The sequence below is a fragment of the Pelophylax lessonae genome (assembly GCF_965119305.1).
Source record: "Pelophylax lessonae genome assembly, chromosome: 7".
Taxonomy (NCBI): Eukaryota; Metazoa; Chordata; class Amphibia; order Anura; family Ranidae; genus Pelophylax; species Pelophylax lessonae.
This window is the reverse complement of record NC_138774.1, coordinates 275,041,668-275,065,219: the sequence shown is the minus strand read 5'-3', so window position 1 is coordinate 275,065,219 and position 23,552 is coordinate 275,041,668. Positions and strand designations below refer to the sequence as shown.

The following is a 23,552-nucleotide window of genomic DNA, read 5'->3' as shown; positions in this document are numbered from 1 at the left end:
TTCCCACAAACAGAGCTTTCTTTTGGTGGTATTTGTTCACCTGTGCTATTTTTACTTTTTGCGCTATAAACAAAAAAAGCGTTTATTTTGAAAAAATAACAATATTTTTCACATTTTTTTATATGAAATTCCCCCCAAAAAAATGTAAAAATCAAATTTTTTTAAAATTTTTGGCCAATTTGTTTTCTGCTACCTATGTTTGGTAAAAAAAATCACAATAAGCGTATTTTGATTGGTTTGCGCAAAAGTTATTGCGTTTATTAACTAAGTGAAAGATTTTTGTCATTTTTGGTGTTTTTTTTTTTAACGCGTAATGGCGGCGATCTGCAATTTTTTTTGCGGGACTGCGACATTGCGGCGGACAGATCGGACCCTTGACTGACATTTTTGACACTTTTGGGGGTACCAGTGACATTACTGCAGTAATCAGTGCTATAAATATGCACTGTTACTGTAAAAATTACACTGGCAGGGAAGGGGTTAATTTTATTGGAGAGGGAGGGGTTAATGTATGCCTAGTGCTTACTGACGTGTGTGAGGGGAGGTGACTGAGTGACACAGGGACAGATCGCATGTTCAGCTATGCTGAACACTCTGATCTGTCACTCCTTGTCACTTAGGAGATCCGCCCGCTCTGTTTACACAGGCGGGCGGATCTCCAAACTAGATTCCCCGACGATTGGGGAAGAGCAGCAGCGATCGCCGCCGCTCCTCCCCTGGCCCGACTCCCGCTGTGAATGAAAACAGCGGGAGAGCGCCGCCTACAGGGGGAGGAGTCCAGCGACGTAGGTCTACGTCGCTGGACGATAACGAGCCACTGTGCTGCAGTAGAGGCACAGTGAGCGGAGTTAAAGTGGTTAATTGACAATTGCGCGGCTGTGCAACGCTGTACCCAAATAAAATGTATTTCCTTTTTTCCCCAAAATAGAGCATTCTTTTTGTGGTATTGATTACCTCTGTGGTTTTTATTTTTTGCGCTATAAACAAAAAAACTTTTGACAATTTAAAAAAAACAAACAATATTTTTTACTTTCGGCTATAAAACACATCCAATAAAAAAATGTAAAAAATCGAATTTCTTCATTAATTTAGGCCAATATGTATTCAGCTACATATTTTTGGTAAAACAAATTCCCAATAAGCGTATATTGATTGGTTTTCACAAAAGTTATAGCATCTACAAACTGTAATATATTTATGGAATTTTTTTTTCTCATTTACTAGCAATGGTGGTGATCAGCAATCTGCAATATTGCGGCGGTCAAATTGGACACTAACTGACACTTTTTTGGGGACCAGTGACAGTGATCAGTGCTAAAAATATGCACTGTCAGTGTACTAATGACACTGGCAGGGAAGGGGTTAACATCAGGGGCAATGGAAGGGTTAAATGTGTGCCTAGCCAGTGTGTTACTAAACTGTGGGAGGTGCTTTTACTAGGGGAAGGCATTGATACATGTCCCTGCTTTGCAGAAACACAAGATCAATGCCTTCCCTACTGACTTCCCTCCCTTACTGTTTACTATTGCAAATCTGGTGAGGTAACATACAGAGTTTTATAATGCCTTTCCTACTGACAGCGATCTGCCTTGTTTACATATGCAGATTGTCGCTCTACCTGTGTACTGAATGTCCAGTGCCAGCGGACATCGGGTCTCTGGGACCCCCTGATCAGCCCCCGCTCTGTAGAAGTACAGTAGGAATGAACCCCTGGCAGCGCACAGTCACGCCCGATACCTGAAAGTGTGAATATTTATGTGATACTGTGAAGTGCGCCCCCCCTGTATCAGGAAAACTCCAATAGGGCAGTTGGCTAGCGGTAAAACTATATCTGTAGCTTGGATATAGAAGAGAATGGGTAAAGCTCCTATCAGGACTATATTTGCTGGGATGGGAACCAGGGTTCCCCCTCAATTTCTGTCCCCGGAGTAAGAGGAAATCTGACCAAAGTGAGGGGAAATCCCCTTTTGAACAGCTTTTACCAGAACAGGAATCTACTTTCAGAAGTGTTTGATGGCTCGGTCCCCCCACTGTAATCTGGTTCCATCCTCTAACCCCAACATCAATACGGGACACAGCAGTGACATGGGGCCCGGGGGATGGAACCTCAGTATAAAAGATTTTTTTTCTCCCTAAAAGAAAATAAAATACCTTTTAGCTGCTTTAATCCATCTGGCTACCTTTTTCGGTAATCCAGTATGCCTGCCGAAATAATGTACTTAGCATATTTCGTAGAACCATTTCCGACGCTCCAGTATTCCAGTTTTTCAAAATCTCAGGTCATTCTTTACTGCCAGGTTACAGATGAATTTAATAGAAGACATTTTTTTAGCCACAACTGAAAATATGTTGCATGTTTGTACAGAATAGTTAAATTCTTTTTCACTAATATGGAAAACAAAGCCGATTAACTGAATTGTATGTTTTATTTAACAAATTAGCAAAGATAAAACATTAATCTGAGACTCGTATATGAGGTGGGAAGATCATAGCCTGCCATCTACTGCAACTCAGTGTTACTATTAAAATAGGTAATTAGAAATAAGACTATTAAATATAAAAACAGAGCCTTTGCCAACCTAGTGAAGTTAATTATTAATCATAATAAACAATTAGTAAATGTAAAAGAAAATCTAATGTTTACATAAAAGCTAGACAGGTGATTTTCTGCCGTTTCTTATAATTTACTAGTATAAATAATAGACCTATCAGCAGGGCTTTTTTTCTCCGAGAATAGGTGCAGGAATTCCCCCCTTTGGAGTCGCCCCTTGTCTCCGCCTCTTATCCAACCTCTGAGCAGCGTCCCTTGGTTCCACCCACCTCCCAGTACCACTCCTTTTAGAGAATACAGAACCAAGTATCATTTTGTGGTGCTAAATAATTTGTATGGAATTTGTTAATGATAACAAGAAAAGCAGTAAAATGGATCTCCTGCAGCCAGCAGAACTAGACTCCCCAGCAGCAATAGAACTTCCACACAACAATAGACTCCACCCTAGCAGCAATAGACCCCACACAACAATAGACTCTCCCCCCAGCAGCAATAGACCCCACACAACAATAGACTCCCCCACACAACAATAGACCCCCCCAGCAGCAATAAACCCCACACAACAATAGACTCCCCCACACAACAATAGACTCCCCCACACAACAATAAACCCCACACAACAATAGACTCCCCCACATAACAATAGACTCCACCCCAGCAGCAATAGACCCCACACAAAAATAGACCCTACCCCAGCAACAAAATGCCACACCGAGCAACATTGGACCCCCCCCTTCCCCAGCAGCAACAACAGATCTCCCGGTAGCCAGCATCAGTTGACCCTTCAGCAGCCAGCAACAATAGACCTCTCCTGTACGGTAGCTTCGGCTACGTAGTATACCGCGCTGAGCCAATCACAGTGAGTGATGTATTCTATTATTGAATGCAAAGCCGGGATGATGTTACTCTCTCTGACTCTGCCAATCCAAGCAGGCTTTGCATTCAATAATAGAATACATTGCTCACCATGATTGGCTCAGTGCGGTATACTGTATGTAGCCGAAGCTACGGTATGTACAGTATACCAGTACAGGATTCCCGCACAGCCAGTGCTTTGAGAGATTATACATCTACCGGTAATACTTATACTTACAATACCTTGGAGATTTATAAGAGAATATATTTACGGTACTTACGGTACCTAGCAGATGAATAGGGCACAGACAGCCAGCACTTTCATAAATTACACTTATTTACCTTTGGGATGTTTATACTCGGCGTATATGGTATATGGTGTTGCCTTGCTTCTGAAGGGGGGGGGGGGGGTAGTCTTATACGGCGAGTATAGCCAAAAACCTATGTTTTAACTTGAAAAGTAGGGGGGTCGTCTTATACGCCGGAAAATACGGTACACACAGAAATAGATATGCCAACATCAGTGATTTCTTATTATACACCAACATCAGTGATTTCTTATTATACATCTTAATCTGGAATTTTATTCAGATAAATCAGACACTGCTGTGCACTTTGTTTAGCTAACCAATCGTGCTTTGGAAACCCTTTATCATGTATTATTTAATAGTAAAACAAAGATTGTATAGAGTGAGAAAGTGTGTAAAACCCAATGCAACCCAACCTAAAAAAACAAAAACAAAGATAAAATAGATTCAATACTATGATAATTTTTCTGAAGATTGCGCAGTGTTAAGTCAAGCAAGCTGTGCCAATGTTGAATCACCTGTAGTGCAGATATGATGTGGGTTGCGGTGGTTATCCTACGATTAGAAAACACATATGTCTGTGATAAATTACTATAATAGAATACTGGAAGGCATGCAACAGTAGGGATGTCTGTAGAACTGTGACAAGGGTGTGGTAACATTTGGTCCTGAGATAGGTGAGAATGAATATCGGTCAGCCATTCTCAGTGTATTTTAACCATACTTGTTGTAAAACATACCATGGGAAATGTAGTTCAGCTGGTTTTGCAAAAGATTGTTCATTCCTACAATTCACATTTCCCCTGTGCTAACCTGTCGTAGTAACTTCAGAAAATGCCCTTTTTTTTTAGCAATATCCTAGGCGAGCCTGTGACTTTTCTGTCGACACTTAGACCATGAAATAGGCTATAAGCTAAAGCTTAAGAAGCAGGTAATACTTAAACAAGTTAGGACAGCTCTTTCATGTGTGGTGGCCAGTGATCCCTGTCTTTCTAAGGCGCTGCTTCAGTTCACCGAAGGCCCCCAGGGAGGCTTTGCACGTCAAAGAGTTCCAGGATGAAAGGAGATTTGTAGAAACTTGCTGCTCTCCGCCATCCCACCACAGGTCCTTTCAACAGTCAGGTTTTAGTCTTGATGTCAGGTGGAGGAGCTGCACGCTCTACTCCATCATACGAAAAGAGACAGACATGAAAAGAGAAGGATGTTTTCTAGCAGAAAGCATAAACAAAATAAGAAATCCATGCAGCCAGGAGGAAATCGGGGTATCTCCATTTCCTCTATTAAGAAAACCGGTATAAAAAAAAAGGGGGAGTATTGCTATACAATGGGGATCTTCTGGCATCACTACATTTAACCAATTAAAGAGTCAGCCCACTCAAAACATTTAAGAAAAAACATTTTTCAGCGTTTTTAAATGCTGGAGAGATAAACCACCAGACCGTTTCTTTATATAATTGTATATTTATTGAAGATTTTTTATTTACAAAACAAAAACACTATGACAAATGCATTTTAAAAAAAGAGAGTAACAATGGTTCAGGAGATAAACATTGCTTGTGTAGAACATAACACAAATTATATTTAAACTTTTGGGGTTACAAGATGTAGATATATTTGATACACACCAAAGGATAAAAAACACATGAGTGAATTGACTATTAAAAAACAAAAGAAAAGAAAAACTAGGTGTCAGAGGTTCAAGGTTCGGAAGAGGGAGGGAGGGGGGATCCCCAAAGACAGACCCAAATCTCCCAACATTTGTTAAATTGTGGGAGAGTGTCAGAGGCAGTAGCAGTATGGAATTCAATTCTCCGGATTTGGGTAATAATATACAAGAATTGAGATTTAGAAGGATGGGATGTTGGACAGCCAACGAAGAGGAATTGCTTTTCGGGTCGCTAAGAGTATATAGGCTATCAGGCGTTTTGCCTAATTTCCGATACTGGAGAAGGGAAGACCCAGTAAGTAGTAAATAGGATACAATGGAAAGGATAGATTCAAGCAATAACATACTATCAATCCAGAAAGGTTTCAGATGTGCACATTGCCAAAAGATATGTAAATGTGAAACTGTCTCAAGACCACATCGCCAACACGAGGCTGGGAGCGAAGGGTCTTGGCGGTGTAACATTTCCAGGGTTTTATACCAAAACCTAAGTACTTTTAAGGCAGTGTCACTCTGCACCACACATCTGGGCAATTTAAAAGCAGGCATCCAAATCCTATTCCAAGTGTGTAAGGGGACGGCCTTCTGGAGAATAAGTGCCCATTTTCTCATCTATAAATTCCTGAAGAATTTTGTATATAGAGGAAATCAGATGGTGTTGGTATGGGTCTTGGTATGGGTTGGTATAGGCCCTCCATCTTTGAATATATATTCAAAGATGGAGGGCCTATCTAGTGTAAGAGATGGAGATAGTGACTGGAAAAATGTTTGGCTTGAAGATAAAAATAAAATGTAGCTTTCAGTATATTGTATTTTTCATTGAGGTCCGCAAAAGAAAAAAAGCCTGCGTGACACCGGGTGAACCAAAGTCCGAAGTTGCAAAAGAGGGAGTTGCAGCCAGGATGATATGCGTCCGAAAGAAAAACTGTCAGGCATAATTGGATTGAATAATATATTGGATGGGGGGACAAGTTGAGGAGAGAGAGTACCTTTGATAGCATTTCTTCCTAATGTTTAAAGTGAACAGCATAGGAGCAATACACATGCATTTTAGAATAGCATTGGTATGGAGAGATGGAGACCAAACCAGAGAACATGGATGTACGGGGTATAAGGAGCCTTTTTCAATTTCCGACCAATAGGAGCATGTAAACTGGACCAGGAGACCACAGCTTGTAGGTGGGTAGCATATTAGTATTTGATAATATCTGTAGCTCCTAAACCACGTGTTTTCAAGGAGAATAATACAGAGTTAGCGATACGGTGGGACTTATTGTTCCATATAAATTTTAAGAAATCTCGGTGAAGGACTTTCAATTGCATCAGGGGTACAGGCACCGGTAAGGTTTTGAAAAAATACTGAAGTCTGGGTAGGATTGACATCTTCAGAACATTTACTCTTCCCAATAGAGAAATTTGGTATTTGGCCCACTGCTGTAGAGAGCGTGTGATCACCTGGAACAGGGAAATGTAGTTGGCTGAGTATAGAGTGGTATATGAGGAGGCAATATGTACCCCTAGATATTTCAAGAACTGAGAACACCAACGGTAAGGAAAAGCATGTTGGGGTTGGGCAAGGAGGTCCGGGGAATATGAATGGGTAGGGCTTCAGTCCTAGTGGCATTGACCTTATATCCAAAGAGGGCGCCAAAAGATGTCAATAGGGCATGCAATGAGGGAAGAGAGATCGGAGGGTTGGTTAAGGTTAGCGGGATGTCATCCGCAAAAAGAGATTTATATTGGCGTTGTTGCATGAGGACTCCTTGAATATCTAAATTGGACCGAACGGCCTCAGCCAGGGGCTCCAGACAAAGGATAAAGAGCAGAGGGGAATAGAGGACACCCCTGTCTGTTGCCATTGGCTATGGGGAACTCAGGCGACATGAAGGAGGCTAGTTGGACCTGGGCTCTGGGTCGAAAGTATAAGGCTTGTAATGCATTTAAGAAAGGGCCTGTGAATCCATAATGGGAAAGTGTAGGAAACATATAGGGCCAGTTAAGGCGATCAAATGCCTTTTGAGCATCGAGGCTTAAAATTAGACTTAAAATTAGGTCGGGGTGTAGGAACTTGTTAATAAGATCTATTGTACGCCTAGTATTATCTCCAGCATGACGAGCTGGTACAAACCCAGGGGCGTACCAAGCGGTTGACCAGACTGGCGCCCGCCAGGGGCACAGGCCGAGGAGGGGGCGCAAAAAAATTGTCAGTGTTAGCGGTTATTGTTGCGCCCTCCGCTCAGCCTGCACCCCAATTCCGGAGCCGTATCCAATCCAGGCAGCAGCAGGAAGAGGCAGGCATGTTCCTGTGCAACGTGGCGTGGTGTGGTGGTGGGAACGGGAGGAGTCACGCTTGCTGATGGCGGGCTCGGGGAGCTGGGACTGGCCGATCTGCCGTCTGACCCTCTGCTGCTGTTCCTGTCCTACCTGGACTTCGGGGAGCTTCTCAGGTACAGAGAGCCGCTGTCACCCCCCTCTCTCTCCATGTCACCCCTACCCTCTCCCTGTCACCCCCTCTCTCTCTGTAACTCCTCTCCCTCCCTGTCACCCCCCCTCTCTCCCTGTCATCCCCCTCCCTCCCCGTCACCCCTCTCTCTTTCCCTGTCACCCCCCTCTCTCTCTCCCTGTCACCCCCTCTCTCTCTCCCTGCCACCCCCCTCCCTCCCTGTCACTCCCTATCTCTCCCTGTCACCCCTCTCTCTCTCTCTGTCACCCCCTCCCTCTCTCCCTGTCACCCCCTCCTCTCTCCCTGTCACCCCCCTTCTCTCTCTGTCAGCCCCCCTCTCTCTCTGTCACCCCCCTCTCTCCCTGTCAGCTCCTCTCTCTCCCTGTCACCCCCCTCTCTTCCTGTCAACCACCTTTCTCTCTTTCTGTCACCCCCCCTCCCCTGCTCTCTTTCTGTCACCCCCTCTCTCTCTCTCTTTCTCGGGGGGGGGGGGGGGGGTGCCCATACAGATCCTCGCCAAGGGCGCTGGAGACCCTTGGTATGCCTCTGTACAAACCCCACTTGATCTTTACTAGATTAATTCATTTTGGCAATAGTTGGGTTAGTCTATTGGCCAAGATCTTTGTAAAAATCTTGTAGTCAGAATTAAGAAGAGCTATGGGCCTATAGCTATCTGGAATGGAAGAGTCCTTACCGGGTTTCGGAATGACAGAAATCTAAGAGTGCATAAAGAGGGGGAGGGGGGAGTTCCCTTGGAGTAGAGAGCTGTACAGGTCCAGCATATGAGGGGCTAATGTGGGCAAAAAGGTCTTATAATAGGTATATGTAAACCCATCAGAACCTGGCAATTTGTGTAGAGGGAGTTCTTTAACTACTTGTTAAAGCACTTCAGGGGAGATAGCTGCTTTAAGCATTGATAAATTATAGGGTGATAATTTGGGCAGGTTAAGAGTTTCAAAAAACTCATCAAACTTTTCCTGTCTAAAATGGAAATGATTGTCGGGTGTCAAGACAGTTGTGCAGTTTATGATAACATCTCCCAAAAACCTTGGCCATAGTACGAGGGAAGTAGGTCAGGGAACCATCCTCTTGTATGAGTAGGTCAGGAGAGGAGTGAAAGGGTCGGGGTCTAAGTTTGTTTACCAGCATAGTATGAGGTTTGTTAGAATATTCTTAAAATTTCTGCTTAGCCCACATTATAGATTTTGCAATTTTTTCTAGTTGATTACGAAGGGATGTGACTGTGCGAAGGCATGGCACAGTTGGAGAATGCAAAAGTAACCCTTCTGAGGCCTGCAATTCGTTAAGTAGGGTAGCTTTTTGTGAGTAGCCTCCTTCTTTAGGTGAGAACCTTCAGAGATGCACAATCCTCGAAAAAAAGGCCTTGTGCGCCTCCCACAGTGTGGAAGCCCCTCACACTGAACCTATGTTTAGTTTAAATAATTCAGCTAATTCCTTAGTTAGTTTTGTCTTAATGGTGGGCGATTGAAGAAGGGATTCACTGATGCGCCAGTGACAGGTTTTAGAGGAAGAAGCCGATAGAACGATGTCCAAGGTCATTAGGGCATGGTCAGACCAAGTAATAGAGGCAATTTCAGAGGCTACAGTATGAGCAATTAAAGGGGTGGAGATAAAAAAATTATCTAACCTGGGGAACATTTTGTGTGGGGCAGAGTAGCAGGAGAATTGTCTATGAGTGGGATGTTTAAGTCTCTAAAGCCCCGTACACACGTACCGATTGTCGGCCGAACGATCGGCCGTCTTTTGTCCGGTGCTGTCCTGTCGGTTGAAAAGTGCTAAAGACTGCACACGAATTTTGTCGGCCAACAACAGCCGACTGCAGAAGTGATGTCATGTGATGGTTGACTTTCTGTGTGTTTTTTCTTCTCTGAGCATGCCCAGTCTTGCTCATCTGCTGTTTGTTGGCCGAATTCTGTACTGACTGAGGAACAAATCGGCCGTTCTGGTGTTGGCCAACAAAAATTTTTAAGGCTGCACACCAGATTCTGTTCGGCCGAAAAGTCGCAGTCGGTTGTCGGAAGCATCATACTAACAAGCCGACAATCGGCCGATCGGACGTTGGCCGAACATTTACGGCCGACAATCGCTACGTGTGTACGGGCCTTAAGAGTCAAATAAATCCCTAACACTAATACATTTGCGGAAAGAAGCAGCCTGGGATATTACCTTCTGCAAGGGGGTGTTGTGGAAGAGCATCTGTCTATCTCAATGTGGGGACACAATCATATTAAAGTCACCACCTACAACCATTATAGTGTGAGAGAACTGATTGGTGAGCCGAAAAACCTCATCAACGAAATTAAGTTGTCCTGAATTCGGGGCATACACAATATTAAGGGTGAAGGCAGAGGACGTATAATCAGAGCTCAGGGCAATGTAGCGACCATGGGGGTCAATGAGCGAGTCCTTGACCCATATAGGGCATGCTTTCCGAATAGGAATCGCTACTCCCGCCTTCCCAGAAGAGTCTGAGGAGACGTACGGAGTAACGAAATGTTTAGAAGCGAATTTAAATGAGCCTTCAGTACGGAAATGGGTCTCCTGAACTAGGATTATGTCTGCGCCAGAAGATTTGAATTCCTTCAATGCCAGCCACCTCTTATTGATGGAATTCGAACCTTTTTTATTATATGTTGTAATTCGTAAAGCCATGATAACATCACAAAAATAAAAAGCCATCGTATATGCATAAAGAAAAGGTAACAACTGCTGTGTGTTAGAAATCCCAAATAATTTAGATAATGCCAAAAAAAGGAAAAACGGAATGGTATAATAAATACATGTTAGACACAGTAACAAATACAGACCAAAAAAAGGTCCAAAAAAATTGAAGAAACAATATTGATGAAAAAATAAAGCCTGAGAGGCATCCACGTCTCAGGAGTCCATGGCCTCGGCCAAGGAACAGAAGGGGGAGCATGGCAGTCTTCATCCTGAAGAAACACCTGACCATTTCTTATATCCCTCACAAATTCCATTGAAGAGATACTTGAACTTGAGTTTCTTAATGTGCACACCTGCTTTGGACTTTAGGAGGGGTCCACCATGCTGCCTGATAGATTTTATTTATTTTATATTATGGAGAATGTAACAGCGGGAGCTGGAACACACAAGGAAAGGATCGTGCAAACCTCCCAAATGGACTGGAAAAGAGTCAGGAATTATGGGAGGGAGAATTCACTTTTGTACAAGACAAATAGGAAGCTAGGAGCTTAAGTGAGGTACACACTATAAGAAAATCGGGCAAACCATCGTCAGATTTTCCATGTTTTTTCACTGCAAGTTGGAACTGAGGGAGGAAATAATGTACAAAAATTCTGGTACTGCAAAGGCTTTTTTTTTGTTTATTGTTTTGACGATACGCAGTCTTTCATTCCTGATTCTTCTCATACGAAAATGATACGAGAACAGTACACATTAGATGAAAATAGTTTGTTCTGTTCCCATACAAGAAAAATTTTGGAGTTTGTCCCTTTGGAAATTTTCGTTTGGAAGGTTGAAATCAGCGGTCGAAAGTTGTATACACAATATGAGAAAACTGTACGATCGGTCCTCGGACGAAAATGTTCGCCTGATTTTTTTTTTATAGTGTGTACTCAACCCACCAGACTTTACCTATAACTAAAATATCACTTTTGGGTGGACTGACCCTATAACCTACCTTTTTTGTAATGTTAAACTGCAGTCCCAGACTTAACACCTGCACAAATAAGGTACCTCTGCCCACCTCTCAGCTGCAACATGCCGACATACATCATGGCATAGCGGCTCTGCATTTTCTAAACAAAAGAAAAAAAGTCCCCATTTTCCAACAGCTTTTGAGCATTTTATTTCTCCTTCACACTATTTTAGCCTAGAAGCGTTTTTAACCACCTAAGCCCCGGAAGATTTTACCCCCTTCCTAACCAGGGCCTATTTTGCGATTCGGCACTGCGTGACTTAAACGGACAATTGCGCGGTTGTGCGACGCTGTACCCAAATAAAATTGATGTCCTTTTTTTCCCACAAAGCTTTCTTTTGGTGGTATTTGATCACCTGTGCGATTTTTTGATCATGTGCTATAAACAAAAAAAGAGCGACAATTCTGCAAAAATAACAATATTTTTCAAATTATTTTATATGAAATTCACCCCCAAAAACAAAAAATGTAAAAATCAAAATTTTTTAACATTTTAGGCCAATTTGTTTTGTGCTACATATGTTTGGTAAAAAAAATCGCAATAAGCGTATTTTGATTGGTTTGCGCAAAAGTTATTGCGTTTACTAACTAAGGGAAAGATTTTTGTCATTTTTGTTGTTTTTTTTTTTAACGAGTAATGGCGGCGATCTGCGATTTTTTTTTGCGGGACTGCGACATTGCGGCGGACAGATCGGACCCTTGACTGACATTTTTGCTAGGAGGGGGTATTTGAGGGGGTTGTGCTAGGAGAGAGGATTGGGGGGTTTGGGTGAGGTTTGTGCTAGGAGTGGGGATTTGGGGGGGTGCAAGGAGGGGATATTTGGTGGGGAATTTATGCTAGAAGGGAGAATTTGTGGGGAGAAGAGTAAAAGTCTAAGATCACTGAACTGTGTCACACAGACTACATTTTAGGGCTTCTTTACACCAGGTGCAGCGAGGTAACATGAGCGAAATCGCATGCTTTCTTGTACCGAACAAAAATGGGCTGCCTTTTGCCAATTTCCCCGCTACCGACGGCTCCGGTATTGATCCGTTCCATCCATGTCCCAGTCCAGAAGTCAAGTGAGGGCAAAATGGCCCCCCACTCGACTCTATGGCCTTGGAGGACCGGAGCGACGTCATACATCGCTTCCTCCCAATGGCCTTAAAGGGCCCATTTTTTTTTTTTTTTTTTGAGGAAAAAAAAATGAAGTTTTTTTTTTTTTGGGCTTTTAGGTGTAGATGTGAGATGTGAGGTCTTTTTGACCCCGGATCACACATTAAAGAGGTCCTGTCATGCTTATTTCTATTACAAGGGATGTTTACATCCCTTGTAATAGGAATAAAAGTGATCAAAAATTATTTTTTTAAAGGGACAGTGTAAAAATAAAAATAAAATAAATAAGAAAAAAAATTTAAGGTGCCCCTCCCTCCAAGCTTGCGCGCAGAAGCGAACGCATACACAAGTCGCGCCCACATAGGTAAACAGTGTTCAAACCACACATGTGAGATATCGCTGTGATCGTTAGAGTGAGAGCAATCATTTTAGCTCTAGACCTCCTCTGTAACTCTGAACTGGTAACCTGTAGAAATGTTTGTTTAAAGTGACGCTTATGGAGATTTATAAGTACCAATGTTTGTCGCCATTCCACGAGCGTGCGCAATTTTGAAGCATGACATGTTGGGCATATATTTACTCGGCGTAACATTATCTTACACATTATAGAAAAAAATTGGGCCAACTTAGGGTTACTGCTAAAAAAAATATATAATGTAATATATAAAGTAATTTTCTAGCAAAAAATACTGATTTTAACTTGTAAACAATAAGGCCTTGTCTTTAAGGCCCCTTTCACACAGTCCGTCGGTAGGATGGACTCCGTTTATCTCAGTGGGGGATCGATCCGCCGATCCCCCCGCTGATTAGGAGGATGACAGCTGTTCTCCGCGCTGTGTGCGGAGACACAGCTGTCAGGTCCCCATGCATCTCTATGGGGGAATCATCCAATCCGATCTGCTGGACAGATGGAAAATAGGGTTTCCATCTGTCCAGATTTGACAGATTGAATCGGATCGGATGTCAGTGGACATGTCTCCGCTGACATCCGATGCCCCATAGGGATGCATGTGGTGACCGTTCAGATCCGCCAAAAAAACTGACAGGCGGATCTGAACAGTCTGCCAGAGTGAAAGGGGCCTAAGTGGGTAATGTCACTATGAACTGCTGGCGGGGACTTAGGGCTGATGTTGGCTCCTAAAAAATGTTTTTATACTGTCCACAAAACAAGATTCTGGGTCCCTTAGTGTGCTCTGTGTTCTGGGTTCATATATGTACCCCCTTGTTATCACGGCTAAATGCTGGCTAATGACATAAGATGCAAATCTTAAGCAGAAATTGTAATGAATATAAAACATTGATATACAGTGCCTTGCAAAAGTATTCGGCCCCTTGAACTTTGTGACCTTTTGCCACATTTCAGGCTTCAAACATAAAGATATAAAACTGTAATTTTTTGTGAAGAATCAACAACAAGTGGGACACAATCATGAAGTGGAACAAAATTTATTGGATATTTCAAACTTTTTTAACAAATAAAAAACTGAAAAATTGGGCGTGCAAAATTATTTAGCCCCCTTAAGTTAATACTTTGTAGCGCCACCCTTTGCTGCGATTACAGCTGTAAGTCGCTTGGGGTATGTCTCTATCAGTTTTGCACGTCGAGAGACTGAAATTTTTGCCCATTCCTCCTTGCAAAACAGCTCGAGCTCAGTGAGGTTGGATGGAGAGCGTTTGTGAACAGCAGTTTTCAGTTCTTTCCACAGATTCTCGATTGGATTCAGGTCTGGACTTTGACTTGGCCATTCTAACGCCTGGATATGTTTATTTGTGAACCATTCCATTGTAGATTTTGCTTAATGTTTTGGATCATTGTCTTGTTGGAAGACAAATCTCCATCCCAGTCTCAGGTCTTTTGCAGCCTCCATCAGGTTTTCTTCCAGAATGGTCCTGTATTTGGCTCCATCCATCTTCCCATCAATTTTAACCATCTTCCCTGTCCCTGCTGAAGAAAAGCAGGCCCAAACCATGATGCTGCCACCACCATGTTTGACAGTGGGGATGGTGTGTTCAGGGCGATGAGCTGTGTTGCTTTTATGCCAAACATAACGTTTTGCATTGTTGCCAAAAAGTTCGATTTTGGTTTCATCTGACCAGAGCACCTTCTTCCACATGTTTGGTGTGTCTCCCAGGTGGCTTGTGGCAAACTTTAAACAACACTTTTTATGGATATCTTTAAGAAACGGCTTTCTTCTTGCCACTCTTCCATAAAGGCCAGATTTGTGCAGTATACGACTGATTGTTGTCCTATGGACAGAGTCTCCCACCTCAGCTGTAGATCTCTGCAGTTCATCCAGAGTGATCATGGGCCTCTTGGCTGCATCTCTGATCAGTCTTCTCCTTGTATGAGCTGAAAGTTTAGAGGGACGGCCAAGTCTTCGTAGATTTGCAGTGGTCTGATACTCCTTCCATTTCAATATTATTGCTTGCACAGTGCTCCTTGGGATGTTTAAAGCTTGGGAAATCTTTTTGTATCCAAATCCGGCTTTAAACTTCTCCACAACAGTATCTCGGACCTGCCTGGTGTGTTCCTTGTTCTTCATGACGGACCTCTGAGACTATCACAGTGCAGGTGCATTTATAAGGAGACTTGATTACACACAGGTGAAATCTATTTATCATAATTAGTCATTTAGGTCAACATTGGATCATTCAGAAATCCTCACTGAACTTCTGGAGAGAGTTTGCTGCACTGAAAGTAAAGGGGCTGAATAATTTTGCACGCCCAATTTTTCAGTTTTTTATTTGTTAACAAAGTTTGAAATATCCAATAAATTTCGTTCCACTTCATGATTTTGTCCCACTTGTTGTTGATTCTTCACAAAAAATTACAGTTTTATATCTTTATGTTTGAAGCCTGAAATGTGGCAAAAGGTCGCAAAGTTCAAGGGGGGCCGAATACTTTCGCAAGGCACTGTATTGCCCTTATATCAGAAACTGACAATGCAACAAATCTTACCATATTTTTCAGAAAAAAAAATAAAAAATCAGAAGCCGTACATCAGATAATTCAACCCCCCCTCAACCGCACTGTAGTTTGCACCTGTGTACGCCACTTGCAACAATCCATTAGTTGTATTGTCCATTGTATTAAGAATAATATGTTTAGTGCTTTTATCAGACTACTGCTGCTTAAGTATTCTGAGAATCAAATCATACACGCAATGTTGTATTCATGAGAGAATACAAACTCCAAACTTTTTATCTTGCTTGCTAGGGACAAGATGCATTCTTGGCATTTAATGAATACATGTTTGTTAGTACAAACGTCTATGTAAGGCTGGTATTGGAAAGAATACTTGAATGAAATAGCTGTTAAACGTGAAGTCTGTACTTTTTTATGACAATAGATAATGCAGGAGCAGAGCAGTGTATAATCAGAATAAACTGGGCTGACATAAAGAGACAACCATTACAGGCTGCCCTTACCCCTTTATAGCCATGATCCATCATTGTACAGAGATACGTATATGTCATACAATATACAGGGTCCCCCACTAATTACTTTACCCCCAAAAATGGGATAAAAAGAAAACAGGTGAGAAGGTGACCATGTGAACCTTAGGCTCCATGTACACGGGACGCTGGAAATGGCCGTTTAGGAGCAGTTGGGCGTTTTTTTTAGAAGCCCCTGAACCCATCTACATGTTATCTTATCTGTCCATGTACACCAGGTCGTTTGCGGTCGTTTGCGGGCAGTTGCGTTCAGGGACTGTTTTTAGAACGCAATTATTTGCGTTCGAACGTGTGTTTCCCAGTGTTTCAAATGCAAAAACGCGACCGAACGCGTCCGAACGCGACCGAACGCGATGACCCGCGTTTGGCGTTCGCGTTTTTCCATTTTAAAGGGGAATAATTTTTTTGACCTCTAGGAACGGTTCTAAACGCAAACGCCCGCTAAACGCCCGCTAAACGCCCGCTAAACGCGGGTACAAACGCGACCGAACGGACGTTTCAAACGTCCTAAAAATTCCAGCATTCAAAGGGACTTTTAACAACGTCCCGTGTACATGGACCCTAAAACTCATTGTCTGCGTCTTAAAAATATTTGTTAAAGTGTAACTCCACTTTTGTTGAGAAAAAAACATTCCCCTCTGGGTGATCTCTGTACATTACAAGGATTGTAACAAACTTTGTTACAGATTCCTACTTTTTGTTATTCTGAAGAAATCATTGTTTGTTCCTCTGTGCTGAGTGGGTCTAATGGGAGTGGTTTCATAATTATCAACCAGCTGTGGCAGCTGCAGGGCTCTAATGAGGAAATCTGCTGGGCCTGCATCCCTTTAGACGTGTTCCCATTGGGAGTATCTCACCAAAAATGAGATTTTTGTTGCAGGGGATGCCAGAAATCTGACTTGTATCTTAGGCAGACTTCTGGGAAAATCGGTGAGCCAATCACACAAGCAGGAAATGTTTCTGGGGGTGTGGTCAGTATACATTCTGTATACAGAACACCTCCAGGTGGCCATATTGCATTGCATTTGCAGAAAATTACAACAGCTGCAGATTGAAAAAGGAAAGTTCATTTTTAATAACATTCTATTAGAATATGATTTGTGTCACAATTGTATACGCTATATTGTTTTTTCTTTATTTGCTTTTTTTCCCCCCCCACAACAGTGGAGTTACCCTTTAACTTACTTAACTACACCTTTTATATGGGGTGGGTTTTAATACACATAATATGCCCTCAACTGCTTGATACAAACTAGTCAGCAGCATTCAAGGACGTTGAAAAATTCCATACGACCTTCCATTGTCTTTGGCTGAAATACCTGAATCCTGGCTGTGACCTTGACTGCAGGCAAAGAGTCCCAGCTGACGCTTCAAAATGAGCTCCAATAACAACCGATATAGAAGAATAAAATCACTAATCGTGCCTATCTTGGGATCTAAATATAAAAAGTCATCGAAATAAGCCAACAAAATTGGGCCACAACGTATTTCACTGTCACCAACATTTCCTTTCTGTTGTATTCTCTGTAATTTTCCAGATCATTAAAGAAGAAGTTCGGTTTGTTTTCACAGCGGCCACACAAACATATATCCATTATCATTTCAGATAACCTGAAAGAGCACACTTAATATGCTGTCCTCATGTCTCCAAACGAAAAATATATTTTCTAAAAATTGAATTTTTGTCCGTGTGTATGGTTATGCCTCCTCCTCTGTATTTCTTTGCTAAATAGAACTAACCCTGGAAATGAGATCAGCTCCCAAGGTGAGTGGAGCTCCCCCTGTTTTCCCCTACATAAGCAGTGCTGTCATTCAGCAGAGTGTAGCGGAAGGAGGGGGGTGGGTGGGCACAGACATGCGGACTGAGGGTGCTGCTTTCAGAGAGATTCAGAGATTGCAAGCAAAAGAGACACAGGTAAATAATGTGCTTTTTTGTGATGTCATGCTTATTTATTATGAGTCAGCATGGTGAGGTATATTTTAGGTTTGGGGTTGTGGCCTTGCAGTGCCAGCATCCTGAGGTTGATTCCCATTTAACCACTTGCCGACCGCCGCAAGTACATATACTGCGGCGGTCAGCCCCTCACAGGCAAAGTGACGTATGGGTACGTCACTAGCCTCTGAGGCTCTGGGGAGCGAGCGTGCGCCGCCGGAGGCGCGCTCGGTCACGGACCCCCCCGCGCGTGTGCCCGGCGGACATCACTCGCAATCGTCCGTGACAGCGGGAGAAAGGCAGGCGGCTGATGTAAACAAGCCGCCTGTCATTCTCCCCTGTGTAAGAACAGTGATCATACGGTTCTACTATGTAGGACCGTTGATCACTGTTCCTACACCTCAAGCCACAGCCAATCACAGTTAGAATCACGCCCCTAGGGACACACACCACCCCTCCCTCTCAAAAAAAGTTAACCCCTTCACTACCAGTGTCATTTTAGAGTAACAGTGCATATGTATAGCACTGATTACTGTAGTAATGTCACTGGTAACCTCAAAAGTGTCAAAAATGTCAGTCAAGGGTCCGATCTGTCCGCCGCAATGTCGCAGTCCCGCAAAAAAAATTGCAGATCGCCGCCATTACGCGTTAAAAAAAAACAACAAAAATGACAAAAATCTTTCCCTTAGTTAGTAAACGCAATAACTTTTGCGCAAACCAATCAAGATACGCTTTTCACGGCGATTTTTTTTACCAAACATATGTAGCATAAAACAAATTGGCCTAAAATGTTAAAAAATTTTGATTTTTACATTTTTTTGGGGGGAATTTCATATAAAAAATGTGAAAAATATTGTTATTTTTGCAAAATTAACGCTCTTTTTTTGTTTATAACGCATGATCAAAATATCGCACAGGTGATCAAATACCACCAAAAGAAAGCTCTGTTTGTGGGGGGAAAAAAGGATGTCAAATTTGTTTAGGTACAGCGTCGCACGACCGCGCAATTGTCCATTAAAGACACGCAGTGCCGAATCGCAAAATACCCCCTGGTCAGGAAGGGGGTAAAATCTTCCGGGGCTTAAGTGGTTAAAGAGCCCCTGTCACATTACAGGTACAATCAAAGAAAAATCAAATATTTTAAAGTGATTGTAAAGTTACATTTTTTTTAACCATACCTTACCATACCATACTTCTGGACCGGAAGATTTTCCCCCTTAAAGCAGGTGTATCCCCCCCTAAAAAACAAAACCCTGCAGGAAAATGGCATAATGTGCTAGTATGCATACTAGCACATTATGAAATACTTACTTTAGAATGAAGCCCGGACACTGCTGAGGGAGCAGAGATGTTCCCTTGGGCATCTCTTCCGGGTTCGGCAGCTCCGACGCTGTGAGTGGCTGGAGCCGTGATGACGCATGCACGCGGGAGTTTACTTTCTGGCAAGGAGCTCTGAAGGTCCAGCAAGATAGGCCGGACCTTCAGAGCGCATGCGCCGTTGGTGTCAGCGGCTGCATTCAGGGTGAATATCTCCTAAACCGTGCAGGTTTAGGAGATATTAATTTTACCTACAGGTAAGCCTACTGTAGGTAAAAGTTAAAAGGCGGAGTATACTACCGCTTTAATGATCAGGCCATTTTTTGCGATACTGCACTGCATTACTTTACTGATAATTGCGTGGTCGTGCAACGCTGTACCCTAATAAAATTGGTGTCCTTTTTTCCCACAAATAGAGCTTTCTTTTGGTGGTATTTGATCACCTGTGCGATTTTTGTTTTTTGCGCTATAAACAAAAGAAGAGCGACAATTCTGAAACATTCCCAAAAAAAACATTTATGAATCAAATTTTTTTTATCATTTTAGGCCAATTTGTATTCTGCTACATAGTTTTGGGAAAAGAATCCCAGTATGTGTATATTGATTGGCTTGCGCAAAAGTTGTTGCGTCTATAAACTAGGGCAAAATTAAACCAATTCCGAAATGCATAAATTAAATGAAAATAGTAATAATAATTAATCCATCGTAACAGCATACTATAACAGCAGCTATGCCAGTGATAGAATAACACCAACTGTGACACACCACTAAATATGGCCATTATATGAAGTTCTTCTTCCCCGCTGACAGCTAATGAATCATCGGTTGTTAAGGACGTGGTGGACGGCTTCCCATCCTGCTCCTTAACAACCAGCTTTTCACCCAGAATTCGATCATTTTTCGACCCATCCGAATTTGAATCTCTCCGAAAATTTGCAATTTGTCCGAAAATTAATAAACAAAACAAAATAAACCAGTTGCAAAATGAATCAACGAAAAAAAAAGTAACATAATAAATCCATCATACCAGCATACTATAACAGCAGCTATGCCAGTGATAGAATAACACCAACTGTGACACACCACTAAATATGGCCATTATATGAAGTTCTTCTTCCCTGCTGACAGCTAATGAATCATCGGTTGTTAAGGACGTGGCGGCCGGCTTCCCATCCTGCTCCTTAACAACCAGCTTTTCACACTTTTCGACCCACCAGAATTCAAATCTTTTTTGAAAATGTGGAATTTGTTAGAAAATCAATAAATTAAACAAAATTAAACCAATTCTGAAATGAATAAACAAAATGAAAATAGTAACATAATGAATCCGTTATATGAAGTTCTTCTTCTTGGAACTGTGCTCTACCAGCACCAGAGTAACAGGCATGCAGAGTAACAGAGTAACAGGCATGCATCCAACAGCTAGTCACACACGTGTTGCTCACATGCAGAGTATCTGTTTTGCCATGCGTGATGACATCACCCAAACATGTGACTGTGTCATTGGCCACATTTAATGCATTTCCTCCAATTGGATTTCTTTAGGAAACAGTGGGAGTGGCACGATCATGTTACCTATACACTCACAGTTATCAGAGCTTAAACCTATTTCTGCTGTACAGCAATACTTACATATACAATCACAGTATACATAGCAATCCTCTCTTTCCATAGATATTGTGCAGTAGATAAACCCCTCTGTGTGCCAGTTTTAAAAAAAAAGGATGTGGCAACCCTTCTCAGCATGTCATCTGATGGAGGAAAAAAGAAATACTCCCAGAATGCAATAGGAGATTCTGCTATTATGGTTTATAGCAGCCTTTTTCAACCACGGTGCCCAGGCACACTGGGGTGCCTTGAGGTTTCTTCACGGGTGCCTTGGAAAAATGCTTAAAAATTGCCCAGAAATTGTATACAAGCCATCATGTGGCTGAAGGCTGCCTTTTAGTTACACAAAGCCACATGTATTCATTGTGCACCATTACAACCTTCAAGCTGTTTGACCCTCCCCTGCCCCTCTCCATCAGTGTTAGGGTCACATTAGCTGAGTGAAGGAGAAAAAATAAGGGGGAAGAGAAACATTGTAATACTAGTCAGTACCAGTTTGCAAAAGTGGATTTGCTTTGGAAGAATAACTCACCTCGAAGTTTGGGTGTCCTACTTGTGTGGATGTTACTGCATTATGTAAAACTATTAGAAAAGTTTATACATTTTAGAATAGGGTGCCTTGAGACTGTCAACAATTTTTAAAGGGCGCCTTGACTGACAAAAGGTTGAGAAGCACTGGTTTATTGTATGTTAGCGGTCTTGTAAATAGAAATGGTATAGTGGGAAGACAGGGTACTGAACTCCTTTTTGGCTTTTATTCCAAATTAAAGAAGTTATATAAAAGTGTTATTTGGTTATATTTAGCAATTTCAACATCTCATTTTTTATAAACCATAATCTGTTTTTTAATTAGACGTGAACCCAGGTGGTTACATCACACAAGAGAGCCCTCATGCACACACACTCATACTCTCTTTCTACTTCAGTGTCTAACCTCTTGACCTTGTCTTTGACAGCTATTCGACCAATCCTAATATTCTTTGTTCACCTCCTGTCAGGGTTGTTCGTCATTCAGCTGAGCGGAGCCTTCACCTCATCATTTCCACAGGGAGTGCTGAAGGTGGGAGATGAAATCTTAGAAATAAATCGGAGACAAGCCAAAGACCTAAGCATGGAGGAAATCCAATCACTTCTAGAGGAAAGCAGCTGTGTCCTCCTTCGTGTGCTCCCCTTGGCTCATGGCCTCTGACTGCATCATCATAGGGTCCATCTATCCAGTTATCTATTCCGACTAATATGTCACTTAGGCTAACGGAGGGACTGAGATTTCTGCGTGTCAGTCAGCTGTCAGATATGTCATTGATGGGTTGAATCGTTCCGTGGTGAACACCTAATTCTGAGCACCAAGGGATCACCAAATATGCTGAGTGATCAAATCTATCAAATCAAACTATAGCTGACTAAACATTTCGATTGGACCAGTGATACGTCTTGACAGACCACTTTTATGGTGCAGCCCCACATGACCAGCATGCATGCCATCTTTTTATGCACTTTATAGGAATATAAACGTAGACTCCATGTGGACTTCCTGGTGGGCACTGGGGGGGACTTTTGGAGAGACCTCAGCAATGGAGTCACTGAGAGATATGAGTAAATGATGAGCTCACTGGCATCCACATAAATTCATCAGATTTGTATTGACAGATCCACTAGGACATGTAAATAATATAACTTTTTTTATATTTCGGAAGAGTAACTGTCACTACAAGGTGAAATTGGCCCATTTGTAACCATACAATTTTTATGGCTGGTAACAATATGCAATCACATGTACTGCAAGGACTGCATACAATCGCTATACAGTATTTTCTATTAAATAAATAACTGTGCTAATAGTAATTTCAGTTTTCAGACAAACACACTGGTGTGACAGTGATATATTTTATTATATTTGTACTATGCATACTTTTCAAAGTATATATTTTTTAATTCTTATGCTAACCTTCAGCCAAAATGTATTAATTATTTATCCATTAAAGGGAAAGTAACCATATTCTTGTATTGATGTACTCAGTGTAACCTTACTATATATTGTTACGGATCATTAGAATGGCTGTGCTATGGTTAAAGCAAAACAATTTTTTTTTTTTTTACTTTATACCAAAAAATCCCAAATGGTACTTAACGCCCTTAAAGCTCCAGCACTGTCCCTGGCTTCCTCCTTAATTTATTTAATAAAAATCCTGGGAGTAGGGGGGCTTTAGGGTGTGGGGGAAGCTGGTGGTGATGCAAATCCTTAAACTCCCCATTACGGCACATCTCCAGACAAGTTATCAACTTCCCACCCCACTCCCAACAATTGCTAAATTGTAAAGGTTTACCTGCAAAATCCTTTTCTTTGAGTACATGACGGTACACAGAGCATCTTCATATTCATAACGATAGTGTTACGCTGGCACCTTCAGGTGACTGAACACTGGGGGGAAAAAAGACAAGAAGTCTCCTCACAGATATAACCTCTCCCCGCTAACCACAAAGGAAGAGGGGTGGGATCTCAGTGTCCTGTGATGTAGCCAAAGTAAAGGATTTTACAGGTAAACTCAAAATCTGACTTTCTTTTTCGTACAACCTGGGACATGGAGCGTCTTCATATTCATAATGATAGGGATGTCCCAA

The 23,552-nt window shown here is 42.1% G+C and overlaps 1 protein-coding gene across 1 annotated transcript in view; it reads left to right on the top strand.

Moving 5' to 3' along the window:
- The window catches only part of LOC309559672 (uncharacterized protein), a 126,881-nt gene extending 104,490 nt beyond the window's left edge, over nucleotides 1-22,391 (top strand). The window contains exon 11 of the mRNA XM_082263054.1: nucleotides 21,932-22,391. Within this exon, the coding sequence (XP_082119180.1) occupies nucleotides 21,932-22,122 (191 nt within the window). The 3' untranslated portion in view covers nucleotides 22,123-22,391. The remainder of the gene's footprint in view (nucleotides 1-21,931) is intronic.
- The last annotated feature ends 1,161 nt before the right edge of the window (nucleotides 22,392-23,552 follow it).